At 48.7% G+C, this 17,500-nt stretch overlaps 1 protein-coding gene across 1 annotated transcript in view; it reads left to right on the forward strand.

The window, feature by feature from the left end:
* dock3 (dedicator of cytokinesis 3) overlaps positions 1-17,500 on the forward strand; it is a 94,279-nt gene that overhangs the window by 53,686 nt on the left and 23,093 nt on the right. The window contains 19 exon segments of the mRNA XM_034533292.1: positions 1-17; positions 150-275; positions 433-557; positions 1,115-1,277; positions 2,095-2,201; positions 3,462-3,633; positions 3,844-3,941; positions 4,362-4,445; positions 4,733-4,833; positions 5,222-5,303; positions 6,027-6,197; positions 10,032-10,224; positions 10,863-10,990; positions 11,173-11,319; positions 12,278-12,376; positions 12,513-12,607; positions 13,512-13,587; positions 14,279-14,379; positions 16,508-16,566. The exon segment at positions 1-17 is cut by the window's left edge and continues 72 nt beyond it. Of these exon segments, the coding sequence (XP_034389183.1) occupies positions 1-17; positions 150-275; positions 433-557; positions 1,115-1,277; positions 2,095-2,201; positions 3,462-3,633; positions 3,844-3,941; positions 4,362-4,445; positions 4,733-4,833; positions 5,222-5,303; positions 6,027-6,197; positions 10,032-10,224; positions 10,863-10,990; positions 11,173-11,319; positions 12,278-12,376; positions 12,513-12,607; positions 13,512-13,587; positions 14,279-14,379; positions 16,508-16,566 (2,144 nt within the window).

Below are 17,500 nucleotides of genomic sequence, written 5' to 3' on the forward strand. Positions count from 1 at the left end.
TCCCAGCACCAACTACGGTAGGTGTGTGTGTGTAGGTGTGTGTAGGTGTGTGTGTGCGTGTGTGTGTGATTTGACCGTTGAGCTGTTGTGTAATCTGTGCATCCTTAGTGTGTGTGACATGTTAATGCCCCCCCCCCCCCCCCCCCCAGGCCTCATCATCTCCCTCCAGCTCTTGAGAGGTGACCTCCAGCAGCTCCGCAGAGAGAACCCTCTCATCTTCAGCAGAGGGGCGGCTATGACGCGTAAGCTGGGCTTCCCCGACGTCATCATGCCAGGTACTGATCCATAAACCTGCAGCAGAGCTCTTTATGTACCCATGTTCCCTCTGGATCAATGAGACTGAACCATAACCAGTGAATGTAAACAACAATAACAACATATAATTCAGGTGTGGTGAGCTGTCTGTCTGCCTGTCTGTCTGTTCCCTCTCAGGTGACGTCCGTAACGACCTGTACCTGACTCTGGAGCGAGGGGACTTCGAGAGAGGAGGGAAGAGCGTTCAGAAGAACATCGAAGTCACCGTTTACGTCCTGTACGCCGACGGAGAGATCCTCAAGGTGGGGGATCTGGGCTCAGGGCTGGGCTGGCCATGGGGGATCTGGGCTCAGGGGTGGGCTGGCCATGGGGGATCTGGGCTCAGGGGTGGGCTGGCCATGGGGGATCTGGGCTCAGGGGTGGGCTGGCCATGGGGGATCTGGGCTCAGGCTTGGGCTGGCCATGGGGGATCTGGGCTCAGGGCTGGGCTGGCCATGGGGGATCTGGGCTCAGGGGTGGGCTGGCCATGGGGGATCTGGGCTCAGGGGTGGGCTGGCCATGGGGGATCTGGGCTCAGGGGTGGGCTGGCCATGGGGGATCTGGACGAAGGGGTTGGGCTGGTCCAATACTGGCCCAACTCCGTCACCAACCGGCCCTCCCTCAGGAAGTTCTCATCAGTGCCCCCTCCTCCCCCCCCACAAAGAGCCAATGACATGCTTCCATTGGATTTAGGATGATGATGATTCCTTTGGGGTTTTAGGACTCACTTCTAAAAGAAAGACTTGTGTTTTAATGTTTTCATGTTTTAGTGACGTTTTAATGTTCATCAGAGGACCGTGTGTCCGCCTCCCCTCTGCAGGACTGCATCAGTCTGGGTTCAGGTGAGCCCCACCTGCCGGAACACCGCTCCTTCGTGCTCTACCACAACAACAGCCCTCGATGGAGCGAAGTCATCAAACTGCCGATTCCCATCGACCGCTTCCGAGGGTCCCACCTCCGCTTCGAGTTCAGACACTGCTCCAGTGAGTCTCATGGCAGAGAGGTTTTACCTCAGGGAGGAAGGGAACCGTCAGTGAGGAGGAGGTTTTACCTCAGGGAGGAAGGAGGTTTCATCTCAGGGAGGAAGGAGGTTTTACCTCAGGGAGGAAGGGAACCGTCAGTGAGGAGGAGGTTTCATCTCAGGGAGGAAGGAGGTTTCATCTCAGGGAGGAAGGAGGTTTTACCTCAGGGAGGAAGGGAACCGTCAGTGAGGAGGAGGTTTTATCTCAGGGAGGAAGGGAACCGTCAGTGAGGAGGAGGTTTTACCTCAGGGAGGAAGGAGGTTTCATCTCAGGGAGGAATGAGGTTTTACCTCAGGGAGGAAGGGAACTGTCGGTGAGGAGGATGTTTTACCTCAGGGAGGAAGGAGGTTTTATCTCAGGGAGGAAGGAGGTTTTATCTCAGGGAGGAAGGGAACCGTCGGTGAGGAGGAGGTTTTACCTCAGGGAGGAAGGGAACCGTCGGTGAGGAGGAGGTTTTACCTCAGGGAGGAAGGAGGTTTTACCTCAGGGAGGAAGGGAACCGTCGGTGAGGAGGAGGTTTTATTCATTATTCATTTTATTTATAACTGGCTGAAAAGGCCACACCTGGCTCCTTCACAATGTGTTGCATTGTCTCATATATCTTATATTTAACGGATGAGTCATATCTGCCTTAAGTCAAGGACTCAAAGCAAAGCCAGGTGAAGATTTGCCTCCACTAAACTCCTTCTATTTCTCTGTCTTTCCTATCTAACTGTCTGTCTTTTCCCTCTAACTGTCTGTCTCTCTGTCCCTGTTCGGTCTCGGTTGGAATCCACAGCGAAGGACAAAGGAGAGAAGAAGCTGTTTGGCTTCTCCTTCACTCCTCTGATGAGGGAGGATGGAACCACTCTTTCTGACGAGAGCCACGAACTCTACGTTTACAAGGTCAGAGGTCATAGTTGTGTTGCTGCTACGTGTTGCCTTTTAAAGAGGTTTACCTTCCCTTCGTCCCAGACCTCTATAGGGGTTTACCATCAATTCGTCCTAGACCTTTAAAGGGGTTTACCATCCCTTCGTCCCAGACTCCTAAAGGGGTTTACTCTCCCTTCGTCCTAGACCTTTTAAAGGGGTTTACTCCCCCTTCGTCCTAGACCTTTAAAGGGGTTTACCATCCCTTCATCCCAGACCTTTAAAGGAGTTTACCATCCTTTCGTCCCAGACCTTTAAAGGGGTTTACTCTCCCTTCGTCCTAGACCTTTTAAAGGGGTTTACCACCCCTTCATCCCAGACCCCTAAAGGGGTTTATCATCCCTTCGTCCCAGACCTTTAAAGGGGTTTACCATCCCTTCATCCCAGACCCCTAAAGGGGTTTACCATCCCTTCGTCCCAGACCTCTAAAGGGGTTTACGGTCCCTTCATCCCAGACCTCTAAAGGGGTTTACCATCCCTTCATCCCAGACCTTTAAAGGGGTTTACCATCCCTTCGTCCCAGAACTTTAAAGGGGTTTACTCTCCCTTCATCCTAGACCTTTAAAGGGGTTTACCATCCCTTCGTCCCAGACCCCTAAAGGGGTTTACATCCCTTCATCCCAGACCCCTAAAGGGGTTTACCATCCCTTCGTCCCAGACCTCTAAAGGGGTTTACGGTCCCTTCATCCCAGACCTCTAAAGGGGTTTACTCTCCCTTCATCCTACACCTTTAAAGGGGTTTACCATCCCTTCGTCCCAGACCCCTAAAGGGGTTTACATCCCTTCATCCCAGACCCCTAAAGGGGTTTACCATCCCTTCGTCCCAGACCTCTAAAGGGGTTTACGGTCCCTTCATCCCAGACCTCTAAAGGGGTTTACTCTCCCTTCATCCTACACCTTTAAAGGGGTTTACCATCCCTTCGTCCCAGACCCCTAAAGGGGTTTACCATCCCTTTGTCCCAGACCTCTAAAGGGGTTTACTCTCCCTTCGTCCTAGACCTTTAAAGGGGTTTACTCTCCCTTCGTCCCAGACCCCTAAAGGGGTTTACCATCCCTTTGTCCCAGACCTCTAAAGGGGTTTACTCTCCCTTCGTCCCAGACCTCTAAAGGGGTTTACTCTCCCTTCGTCCCAGACCTTTAAAGGGGTATGTAGGTTTGGGGCCGTGAGGCCACAAAGAAAGAGTGATTGTTTTAAAGTCTGCGATAGAAACGTTGTCTGTGTGTCTCCGTCCTCAGTGCGATGAGAACACCACCTTCAGTAACCACGCCCTGTACCTGGGCCTGCCCTGCTGCAAAGAGGACTTCAACAGCTGCCCCAGCATCCCCTCCAGCCTCATCTTCCAGCGCAGCGCCAAGGAGAACTTCTGGATCTGCACTCAGCTCTCCTCCACCAAGCTCACCCAGAATGGTACGAGCCAGTTATCATGATGATGTAGATGGATGCTTCCATATGTTGGGGACATACATGTAATATTGTTGTGGTCATTCTTGCTGTGAGTGTTTCAGCTGACCCTCCTGCAGAAGGGGGAGGAGTTACACAGTTTGATGTTGTTCTGAGCTGAACCTCGTGGTTCTCCGTCGTGTTCTCCTGGTTGCTGACATTGCTGCTGTCTTCCAGTGGACCTCCTGGCTCTGCTGAAGTGGAAGGCCCACCCGGACCGGGTCATGGACATCCTGGGCCGGCTGCGACACGTCAGCGGAGAGGAGATAGTCAAGGTGAGCTCTCTCTGGATCGACCGTCACGCTGAATGAACTTTACTTTCTACGTTTGTCTCGACAATTCTGCCGTTAGCTCCGCCCCCTCCTCGGGTGTCAGTGTGACGAGGGCCACCAGGTGGTCACAAACCGTACCGGCCTTGGTGAGCAGGTGATTTCCTGAGTCGCCTGTCAGGTGGTTCACATCACACACCTTGAGGTGTGAGACTGTTGCTAGGCAGACTGAATTACAGCGCCATGCTTGTCCGTTGAGGCCGTGGGTTCCTGCAGAACATTGACGTGAGGGTAGTGACTAGTGAGGTAGAACATGGTGATGTTCCAGAGCTCAGAGCGGTCGCACCTGTTCAGGTAACGGACCGGTTCATTCCTTTAACCTGTCAAACCTGATGTAATAACTCACTTTGTGTGTGTGTGTGTCAGTTTCTCCAAGACATTCTGGACACATTATTCGCCATCCTGGATGACAACACAGACAAATATGGACCTCTGGTGTTCCAGAGTCTGGTGAGTCTCCAGACAGACACAGACAGACACAGACAGACACAGACAGACACAGACACAGACACAGACAGACAGACAGACAGACACAGACAGACACAGACAGACAGACAGACACTTACAGACACAGACAGACACAGACAGACACAGACAGACACAGACAGACACAGACAGACACAGACTGACTGACTGACTGACTGATGGTCAACTCGTGTTAAGCTGTTATATTCATGTAATGCTCAGTATGAACCATTCATGTATTATCTGATACATTTAATCTCTCTCTCTCTCAGGTGTTTATTATAAACCTCCTCAGGGACAGTAAATATTACCACTTCAGGCCGGTGATGGACACGTACATCCAGAAGCACTTTGCGGGCGCGCTGGCTTACAAGTGAGTGTTTCCCCCAATGTGTGTGTGTGTGTGTGTGTGTGTGTGTTTTAGGAGTCATAAGACCCCGATGTACATTACATCCACTCAAATAACTACTTCATTGTATAACATCAGCAGGAAACTATAAATAATACAGGGAGGAATGTTTCTTTCAGGTTTATTAAGTGAATGAATGAGCAGTTCAATGAGGAACCCAAAGAGTGTGTGTTGGTTCCATACGGTTCTCTTTTAAGTCTAAATACCAGAACCGAGCTGGCCACAACACCACGGCTGTTCTATTGATTTTATTTTATTTTGAAGGTTTTGAAGGTTGTTTTATTATTATTATAATAATTTATTTTGAAGGTCGTGACATACTGCAGCTCAGAGATGCCCCTGCTTGTTTCAGGGAGCTGATCCGCTGTCTGAAGTGGTACATGGACCGCTCCGCCGAGGCGGTCCGGCAGGACCACATCCAGGAGGCCATGCGGGTAGGAGACCTCGTAAAACAGCTGCTGCTGGTTGACCACGTGCACCGTGCACGGGGCCACCTGCCCAGCAGGACGCTCCCATGGCCACACCCATTACGGGGATCGAACCGCCGATCTTCTGACTGAGAGACGACCCGTTCTACCGTCTACGCTTAACAGGGGAATACAAATCTTTCACGATTCTGAGCTTAAATATCAGCTCCTTATCCTGTGTAGCTCCTCCCCCTGCACGTCCTCCTGCAGCAGATGTGGAGGACGTTTGAAATATTCATCAGATCAAACATCAGATCAAACATCTGTCTCAAACGCTGTCGTGTGAGTGGGCGCTGTGAATTATTGAGGATGTTTTTTGACACGTTCTACGGCTTTTATGGATCCATTCTCTGATCACGACAACAACAACAACGAAAACGCTTAATATCTTCAACACAATGTGTTTCCAACACGAGTCTGGACAGACAAGCGCGAGGCCGTAATTCATATTTTAATAGCTTCAGCGGCTGTCAATCACAAAGATTGATTCCTCCTCTGCTCAGCTTTTATTTTGAAGGACTGTACCAATATCAAATGTCTCTGAAAGTCATTGCCGTGTTCAGCTGAGTAACTTTAATTGACAGTTGTGTTAAAACCACAGGATTGGATTACAATTACTATTAAAATATATTTATATTGTACAATAAATACAGTTTATTGGTGAATAACAGGTTTATATCGTGTCCTCAGGCCTTGGAGTACCTGTTCAAGTTCATCATCCAGTCCCGGATCCTTTACTCTCGGGCCACTTGCGGTCTGGAGGAGGATCAGTTCCGCACCAGCGTCCAAGAACTGTTCCAGTCGATCCGCTTCGTGCTGAGCCTGGACAGCCGCAACTCAGAGACGCTCATCTTCACACAGGTGAGGAGAGGCTCGTCTTCACAGGTGAGGAGAGGCTCGTCTTCACAGGTGAGGAGAGGCTCGTCTTCACAGGTGAGGAGAGGCTCATCTTCACAGGTGAGGAGAGGCTCATCTTCACAGGTGAGGAGAGGCTCATCTTCACAGGTGAGGAGAGGCTCATCTTCACAGGTGAGGAGAGGCTCATCTTCACACAGGTGAGGAGAGGCTCATCTTCACACAGGTGAGGAGAGGCTCATCTTCACAAAGGTGAGGAGAGGCTCATCTTCACAAAGGTGAGGAGAGCCTCATCTTCACACAGGTGAGGAGAGGCTCGTCTTCACAGGTGAGGAGAGGCTCATCTTCACAGGTGAGGAGAGGCTCATCTTCACAAAGGTGAGGAGAGGCTCATCTTCACAAAGGTGAGGAGAGGCTCATCTTCACAAAGGTGAGGAGAGGGTTTACTTTTCTGTTTCTTTTAAGAAAGAAGAAGTAATCTTTTCCCAGCTGTTGAGTCTTTATAGTTTAGACTAATCCAAAGAGTTAACCTGCTTGTAGTTTAGATGTTTGCTCTCCTTCTAGCTGCTTTAACCTGACTCTTATCTCCTTCATGCTCCTCTTTTGTACCTCGGACCTTTCCTCGATTCCTTCCCTGACCTTCTCTCTTTCGATCTCCCACAATTCTTTGCTCCACCCTTCGGGTCCCTGTTATTCCTCCCGGGCCTCTTCCCTCCACACATCACAGGGCTCCCAGCCTAGTCCGGGCCTCAGTCAGGGCCCCGGCGTGGGGCCTAACGCCTCCTTAGCGCTAGACCCGGGCCAAGCCCCGCCCCCTGGCGGCGGGCAGGCCAACTGCACTCAGGCCTGGAGCTCCAGCGCTCTGCGGCCACCTCCACTGTCAGTAAGTAGACGGCACCCCGTCCCCTGTGTGAAGCCCCGAGTCCTGGTGCAGCTGTTTGAGAGCCTGGTGTCACCCCCCCCCCCCCCCCACCCCACTGTGGTCCTGCACCCCCAATCCCCCAAGACCCCCTAACCCGCCCCGACACCGGCTGCACTCACTGCTCGGTCTGACCTCTCAATGTCCTCTAACTGGTATCACTGTTTCTGAACCATCCACCTTGTTCCAGTCAGTCACTCTGACAAGTCACTACTCATAGATCACTCTGGCAAGTCACTCTGATGAGTCACTACTCATAGATCACTCTGACGAGTCACTGCTCATAGATCACTCTGACAAGTCACTCTGATGAGTCACTACTCATAGATCACTCTGACGAGTCACTACTCATAGATCACTCTGATGAGTCACTACTCATAGATCACTCTGAGTCACTACTCATAGATCACTCTGACGAGTCACTACTCATAGATCACTCTGACGAGTCACTCTGATGAGTCACTACTCATAGATCACTCTGACGAGTCACTACTCATAGATCACTCTGACGAGTCACTGCTCATAGATCACTCTGACAAGTCACTCTGATGAGTCACTACTCATAGATCACTCTGACGAGTCACTACTCATAGATCACTCTGACAAGTCACTCTGATGAGTCACTACTCATAGATCACTCTGATGAGTCACTACTCATAGATCACTCTGACAAGTCACTCTGATGAGTCACTACTCATAGATCACTCTGACGAGTCACTCTGATGAGTCACTCTGATGAGTCACTACTCATAGATCACTCTGACGAGTCACTGCTCATAGATCACTCTGACAAGTCACTCTGATGAGTCACTACTCATAGATCACTCTGACGAGTCACTACTCATAGATCACTCTGACGAGTCACTGCTCATAGATCACTCTGACAAGTCACTCTGATGAGTCACTACTCATAGATCACTCTGACGAGTCACTACTCATAGATCACTCTGACAAGTCACTCTGATGAGTCACTACTCATAGATCACTCTGACGAGTCACTCTGATGAGTCACTACTCATAGATCACTCTGACAAGTCACTACTCATAGATCACTCTGATGAGTCACTACTCATAGATCACTCTGACGAGTCACTGCTCATAGATCACTCTGACGAGTCACTACTCATAGATCACTCTGACGAGTCACTACTCATAGATCACTCTGACGAGTCACTGCTCATAGATCACTCTGACGAGTCACTGCTGATAGATCACTCTGACAAGTCACTCTGATGAGTCACTACTCATAGATCACTCTGACGAGTCACTACTCATAGATCACTCTGACGAGTCACTACTCATAGATCACTCTGACGAGTCACTGCTCATAGATCACTCTGACGAGTCACTGCTGATAGATCACTCTGACAAGTCACTCTGATGAGTCACTACTCATAGATCACTCTGACGAGTCACTGCTCATAGATCACTCTGACAAGTCACTCTGATGAGTCACTACTCATAGATCACTCTGACGAGTCACTACTCATAGATCACTCTGACAAGTCACTCTGATGAGTCACTACTCATAGATCACTCTGACGAGTCACTCTGATGAGTCACTACTCATAGATCACTCTGACAAGTCACTACTCATAGATCACTCTGATGAGTCACTACTCATAGATCACTCTGACGAGTCACTGCTCATAGATCACTCTGACGAGTCACTACTCATAGATCACTCTGACGAGTCACTACTCATAGATCACTCTGACGAGTCACTGCTCATAGATCACTCTGACAAGTCACTCTGATGAGTCACTACTCATAGATCACTCTGACGAGTCACTGCTCATAGATCACTCTGACGAGTCACTGCTCATAGATCACTCTGACAAGTCACTCTGATGAGTCACTACTCATAGATCACTCTGACGAGTCACTGCTCATAGATCACTCTGATGAGTCACTCTGATGAGTCACTACTCATAGATCACTCTGACGAGTCACTACTCATAGATCACTCTGACGAGTCACTACTCATAGATCACTCTGACGAGTCACTGCTCATAGATCACTCTGACGAGTCACTGCTCATAGATCACTCTGACAAGTCACTCTGATGAGTCACTACTCATAGATCACTCTGATGAGTCACTACTCATAGATCACTCTGATGAGTCACTCTGATGAGTCACTACTCATAGATCACTCTGACGAGTCACTACTCATAGATCACTCTGACGAGTCACTACTCATAGATCACTCTGACGAGTCACTGCTGATAGATCACTCTGACAAGTCACTCTGATGAGTCACTACTCATAGATCACTCTGATGAGTCACTACTCATAGATCACTCTGACGAGTCACTGCTCATAGATCACTCTGACAAGTCACTCTGATGAGTCACTACTCATAGATCACTCTGACGAGTCACTACTCATAGATCACTCTGACGAGTCACTACTCATAGATCACTCTGACGAGTCACTCTGACGAGTCACTACTCATAGATCACTCTGACGAGTCACTACTCATAGATCACTCTGACGAGTCACTGCTTTTTCTTCAAAACATTTTCTTTCTATAATTAATATTCGTTGTTAATCTTGCTGTGATTTCTTGTCTGTGAATGGATGAATTCACTTTATTCGCTCTCCTGTGTCTTTTCAACGGTGAACGTCTGGATTCCAAAACGCAGTCTCATATAATAGAGCTCTTAATAAATCAACATGAGTTATCAGACCTGTAATGTGTGAGGAAGAGTTCACTCTTTGGGCATTTTGTAATTCAGCATTTCACCGTCGCTTTAACTCACTCTGTTTTATTGCAGACTGAAGTCACATTATTTACCTCGCTACCGCTTCTCTCTCTCTCTCTCTCTCTCTCTCTCTCTCTCTCTCTCTCTCTCTCAAACATCCTCTCCTGCCCTCTGTAACACCTCGTCCTCTTCCTCTCTCCCTCGTCTTCCTCAGGCCGCTCTGCTGAACTCGTTCCCGGCGATCTTCGACGAGCTGCTGCAGATGTTCACGGTGCAGGAAGTGGCCGAGTTCGTGCGCGGCACTCTGGGCAGCATGCCGTCCACGGTGCACATCGGGCAGTCCATGGACGTGGTCAAGCTGCAGTCCATCGCCCGGACCGTGGACAGCAGGCTCTTCTCCTTCCCAGGTGAAGGCTCCAGTTAGAACGTCCTCTGAGTCGTTCATCAGGCGAGGAGGCCGGTAAACCAATGACGGGGAATCTTTCAGTAGCACCTGAACATTCACGTCCAAGAAACCGGAGTAGGGAGTAGGGAGTAGGGAGTAGGGAGTAGGGAGTAGGGAGTAGGGAGTAGGGAGTAGGGAGTAGGGAGTAGGGAGTAGGGAGTAGGGAGTAGAGAGTAGAGAGTAGAGAGTAGAGAGTAGAGAGTAGAGAGTAGAGAGTAGAGAGTAGAGAGTAGAGAGTAGAGAGTAGAGAGTAGAGAGTAGAGAGTAGAGAGTAGAGAGTAGAGAGTAGGGAGTAGGGAGTAGAGAGTAGAGAGTAGAGAGTAGAGAGTAGAGAGTAGAGAGTAGAGAGTAGAGAGTAGAGAGTAGAGAGTAGAGAGTAGAGAGTAGAGAGTAGACCACAAACGCGACCTCAAATCAAATATTCATCAAACGATGTCCCTTCTACAGCTCTGCATGTGAAATACCGTTAAATCATTCAAACACAGATATTAAATCTCAGTCGTGTTAGTTTTCTTTCCTCTTTCTTAGGTTCACTGTTGTTGAACCACAGAGCCCATGTTGAGGCACAGCTATCATCAATAAATGTGTGTGTTCCCTCAGAGTCTCGAAGGATCCTGCTTCCTGTGGTCCTGCATCACATTCATCTCCATCTGAGGCAGCAGAAAGAGCTGCTCATCTGCTCGGGAATCCTCAGCTCCATATTCTCTATTATCAAGAGCAGCTCACTGGTAACACACACACACACACACACACATACACACATCATCTTCACACTCGGTCCAGAACGTGATGAAAACGTTTAGAAAGAACAACTGTTGACATTTAAATGTTTCCTCCCGACATCTCTGATGTGTGAACACATGTTTCACTGAAGCTCCTCCCCCTCCTCTTCCTCTAACTCCGCCCCCAGGACACGTCGGTGCAGGAGGAGGTGGAGATGATGGTGGAGTCCCTGCTGGACGTCCTCCTGCAGAGCCTGCTGTCCATCATGAGCAAGAGCCAATCGCAGGAGGCGGTAAGGGGTCAACGCTGTCCGCAGTGCACCGCGGAGATCACTGTTAGTAACTAACAATACGACTACTACAACTTCACCTCCTGCATCCTGCATCCTGCCTCCTGCCTCCTCCTCCCTCTCCCTCCGCCTCAGGGCCGGGCAATGTTTTCATGTTCCTTCATATTATCGTAACGTTTCAATACATTAGATTTGAAATCTGTGACCAGGTGAAAAATATATATTTAGTTCCATTGTACTTAATTTAATATTTAAATGAATATAGTTCATAATGTGATAATTACTGCCCTCCCCTCCCCATCTGTCCTCCAGCCTTCATCCTCCTCGTTCCTGTTGAAGCTCGTCTTTACATCCTGTTGTGATATCATCGAGGTGTTTTATGAATGTGTGCTCAGTCAGGTTTTCTTTCTCGGTTTCATATGCAGATTCAATACGTAGAACGACTTCCTGTCGTCCAACAGGAAGTCGTCATCACTGGTTCTCCACAAGCAGCCAATCAGATTCTCCCATTGCATTTTAACAATTAATTGTAACCTACATGTGTTTGATTCGTCTTCTAGCACTTATACATTAAAAGAAGAATAAACCTTAATAGAAGACTGTTTTTAACGATAGTTTTGTGTACAGGGACATAAAATAATGCCAAGGGAAAGTCAATTATGAGCCTTATTCATGGTGGACACAGATTAAATGTGACAAAGCAACAGTCGGAGCGAGTGAGGTACTTCATAACATCCATAAAGACGACGACTGGATGAGTCCAACCAACAGGACTTTAAAACAGCTTTTCGACACCACATTGTAGTTTTCAGTTGGTTTTGTTGCCTGAACTCAACCAATTGGACCATTCTTGTCCCTGAACATGAAACCAATAGATTGCATGTTGTGACGGATGAAAGAGCCTTTTATTATCCTGCTGTCATCATCTCTGATTGGTCGCTTCCTGATGACTGCTGCCTTGCTATTGGCTCTCATGCCTTTCCCCTCGGTTTCCTATTGGCAGGGAGAGTACGTGTCCTGCCTCCTGTCACTCCTCCGCCAGATGACGGACATCCACTTCCAGCGCCTGATGGAAAACTTTCAAAGCAAAGAGGAGATCAAGGTGAAACTACGTCACGTCAACATCAACTCAGATCTCTTGAATAAAAGCTTTGATGAAAATTAAACTAAACGGCCTCTTCCTCTCCTCCTCCTCCTCTCCTCCTCCTCTCCTCTTCCTCTCCTTTTCCTCTCCTCAGGAGTTCTTGTTGAAGATTTTGTGTGTGTTCAGGAATCTGATGAAGCTCAGTATTTTCCCTCGGGACTGGAACGTCATGAGGCTTCTCACCAGCAAGTAAGACGCATCAATAATGTCCCAGGCAACAGTGGCCCACATGTAGCAGAGACACACATGCAGCAGCGCTCCACATGTAGCAGCGACACACATGTAGCAGTTGCCCACATGTAGCAGTTGCCCACATGTAACAGTGGATACACATGTAGCAGCGCTCCACATGTAACAGAGACACACATGTAGCAGTTGCCCACATGTAGCAGCGCTCCACATGTAACAGAGACACACATGTAGCAGTTGCCCACATGTAGCAGCGCTCCACATGTAGCAGAGACACACATGTAACAGCGCTCCACATGTAGCAGACACACATGCAGCAGCGCTACACATGTAGCAGAGACACACATGTAGCAGTTGCCCACATGTAGCAGTTGCCCACATGTAACAGTGGATACACATGTAGCAGCGCTCCACATGTAACAGAGACACACATGTAGCAGTTGCCCACATGTAGCAGCGCTCCACATGTAGCAGTTGCCCACATGTAACAGTGGATACACATGTAGCAGCGCTCCACATGTAGCAGCGCTACACATGTAACAGCGCTCCACATGTAGCAGTGCTCCACATGTAACAGCGCTCCACATGTAGCAGCGCTACACATGTAACAGCGCTCCACATGTAACAGCGCTCCACATGTAACAGCGCTCCACATGTAGCAGCGCTACACATGTAACAGCGCTCCACATGTAGCAGTGGATACACATGTAACAGCGCTCCACATGTAGCAGTGCTCCACATGTAACAGCGCTCCACATGTAGCAGCGCTCCACATGTAGCAGCGCTCCACATGTAGCAGTGCTCCACATGTAGCAGCGCTCCACATGTAGCAGTGCTCCACATGTAGCAGTGCTCCACATGTAGCAGCGCTCAGCATGACTCCAGCTGTGCTCCTGTCCTGCAGCATCATCTTGACCACGGCTCAGTACTTGTCTCCTGCTCTGCACAAGAACTTCACTGAAGCGGAGTTCGACTTCAAGGTGACGTCAACGACATTCTCTCGGTGACAGAAATTGGCTGCTGCTCTATTTTGTTGCTTTAACACAATTCACTCAGACTGTGATGTTGAATATCTCTTTGACATTGTTGATCTGCATTAAGCCATGAAACGTTTTCTGGAAATGTTATGTTATTATTAAATATGAGCAATTCTTCATACATTTCCAGATAATAAATGAACATTGGATGAAGCAAGTTTTTTAAATATTAGAGTCAAAGGTTTTTCCATTTTAGATATCTCTTTGTATCATAAATCAGAAAATACTGTCCACAGCCACTAAAGATTCTTTTATTTTCTCCATGTTTTAGTAATAAGTTGTCGTATAAATAAGGCTATGAATGATACATAAGCAAACCCCCTCAGAATATAGAGAGGAATGGAACTGGAAAGTTGAGTGGACGAAGGAGCTGGAGATTTCAAATAGCAGCTGAAAACATTTGGATCAGTCTCAGAGGTCAGAGGTCAGAGGTCAGAGCGCTGCTGGGTCACACAGAAACAGGGAGGAGCTAACGTCGACTTCCTGCTGATCTGAGAACAGTGAAGATGTGATCAGAGGAGCTCTAATGTTGTGCTCCACATTAACTCATCAATGAAAGCTTTATGCAGGAAAACACATTTCATACGCTTGTTTGTTTGCTTGTTTGTTTGTTTGTTTGTTTGTTTGTGAACAGGTGTGGAACTCCTACTTCAGTCTGGCCGTGCTGTACATCAACCAGCCCAGTTTACAGCTGGAAAGCCTGAGTCCTGCCAAGAGGAAGACGGTCTTAGACAAGTAAGAACACACACACACACACACACACACACACACACACACACACACACACACACACACACACACACACACACACACACACACACACACACACACACACACACACACACACACACACACACACACACACACACACACACACACACACACCACACACACCACACAACGCACACCACACACACACACACCACACACACACACCACACCACACACACCACACCACACACCACACACACACACACACACACACCACACCACACACACCACACACACCACACACACCACACCACACACACCACACACCACACACACACACACACCACACACACCACACCACACCACACACACAACACACCCACCACACCACACACAAACACACACCACACACACCACCCCCCCACACACCCCACCACACACAACCAACACACCACAACACACCACACCACACACACACACAACACCCACACCCACCACACACACACACCACACCCCACCACACCACACACACCACACACACACACCACACCCACACACACACACACACACCACACCCACACACACACACACCACACCCACACCACACCACACACACCACACACACCACACACACACAAACCACACACACACACACAACACAACACACACCACAACACAACACACACACCCAAACACAACACACACACACACCACACCACACCACACACACACCACACACACACACCACACACCCACACCACACACCACACACACACACCCACACACACACACCACACACATCACACACACCACACACACACACACACCACACCACACACACCACACACCACACACACACCACACCACACCACACACACCACACACACCACACACACCACACACACACACCACACCACACCACACACACCACACCACACACCACACCCACACACACACACACACACCACACCACACACATCACACACACACACACACCACACCACACACACACACACCCACACACACACACACCACACCACACACACCACACACCACACCACACCACACCACCACCACACACACCACACCACACCACACACCCACACCACACACACACACCACACACACCACACACACCACACACACATATCACACACACACACACCACACACCACACCACACACACCACACACACACATATCACACACACACACACCACACACCACACCACACACACCACACACACCACACACACATATCACACACACATATCACACACACACACACCACACACCACACCACACACACCACACACATCACACACACCACACACCCCACACCACACCACACACACCACACACACACACACACCACACACACATATCACACACACACACACCACACACCACACCACACACACCACACCACACACACACACACACACCACACACACATATCACACACACACACACCCCACACCACACCACACACACCACACCACACCACACCACACACCACACACCCCACACCACACCACACACACCACACCACACACCACACCACACACACCACACACACCCACACACACATATCACACACACACACACCCCACACCACACACACACACCACACCACACACATCACACACACCACACACCCCACACCACACCACACACCACACACCCCACACCACACCACACACCCCACACCACACACCACACACCACACCACACACACCACACACACCCACACACACACCACACCACACACACATCACACACACCACACACCCCACACCACACCACACACACCACACCACACACCACACCACACACCACACCACACACCACACCACACACCCCACACCACACCACACACCACACCACACACCACACCACACACCACACCACACACACCACACACACCACACACACCCACACCCACACACACACAACCTACTCAGTTAGGTTTAAACCACTAAACTGTGGAAACCTTCCTCACTACCCATCAGGCCCTTTTCCACCTACAGTCTCAGTTCATACGCCTCCTCAGGCGGTAGTTGTTCCTGTCTTCACCTCCTTTCCTCCTTTCCTCCTTTCCTCCCTCCTCATTCCTCTGCTCCCTGAATGTATTTCCTTGTGTCCGCCTGCAGGTACGGAGACATGAGGGTGATGATGACCTACGAGCTGTTCGGCATGTGGCAGAACCTCGGTAAGTTTCAGTGGACGTCTAAGACGTTATTATTATTATTATTATTATGTATATTATTATTATTATTGTCCGGGTTTGAGCTCTTCTTGTGAAGTGTAACATGTTCATGTCTTCATCTGTTCATTCACGACTCATGAGACTCATTTTAAAGTCTAGCAAACCATTCTGCAATAGAATTATTCTTTGTGATGACAGTTGAAGCCTTTATTGACAACTTCTGAATTGTCTGACCTATTGTCTGACCTATTGTCTGACCTATTGTCTGATCTATTGTCTGACCTATTGTCTGACCTATTGTCTGATCTATTGTCTGACCGATTGTCTGATCTATTGTCTGACCTATTGTCTGACCTATTGTCTGATCTATTGTCTGACCGATTGTCTGATCTATTGTCTGACCTATTGTCTGACCTATTGTCTGATCTATTGTCTGACCGATTGTCTGACCTATTGTCTGATCTATTGTCTGATCTATTGTCTGACCTATTGTCTGATCTATTGTCTGATCTATTGTCTGACCGATTGTCTGACCTATTGTCTGATCTATTGTCTGACCTATTGTCTGATCTATTGTCTGACCTATTGTCTGATCTATTGTCTGATCTATTGTCTGACCTATTGTCTGACCTATTGTCTGATCTATTGTCTGACATATTGTCTGATCTATTGTCTGATCTATTGTCTGACCTATTGTCTGACCTATTGTCTGATCTATTGTCTGACATATTGTCTGATCTATTGTCTGACCTATTGTCTGACCTATTGTCTGACATATTGTCTGATCTATTGTCTGACCTATTGTCTGACCTATTGTCTGATCTATTGTCTGATCTATTGTCTGATCGATTGTCTGACCGATTGTCTGACCTATTGTCTGACCGATTGTCTGATCTATTGTCTGACCTATTGTCTGACCTATTGTCTGACCGATTGT

The sequence above is a fragment of the Cyclopterus lumpus genome, chromosome 5 (assembly GCF_009769545.1).
Source record: "Cyclopterus lumpus isolate fCycLum1 chromosome 5, fCycLum1.pri, whole genome shotgun sequence".
NCBI classification, from domain to species: domain Eukaryota; kingdom Metazoa; phylum Chordata; class Actinopteri; order Perciformes; family Cyclopteridae; genus Cyclopterus; species Cyclopterus lumpus.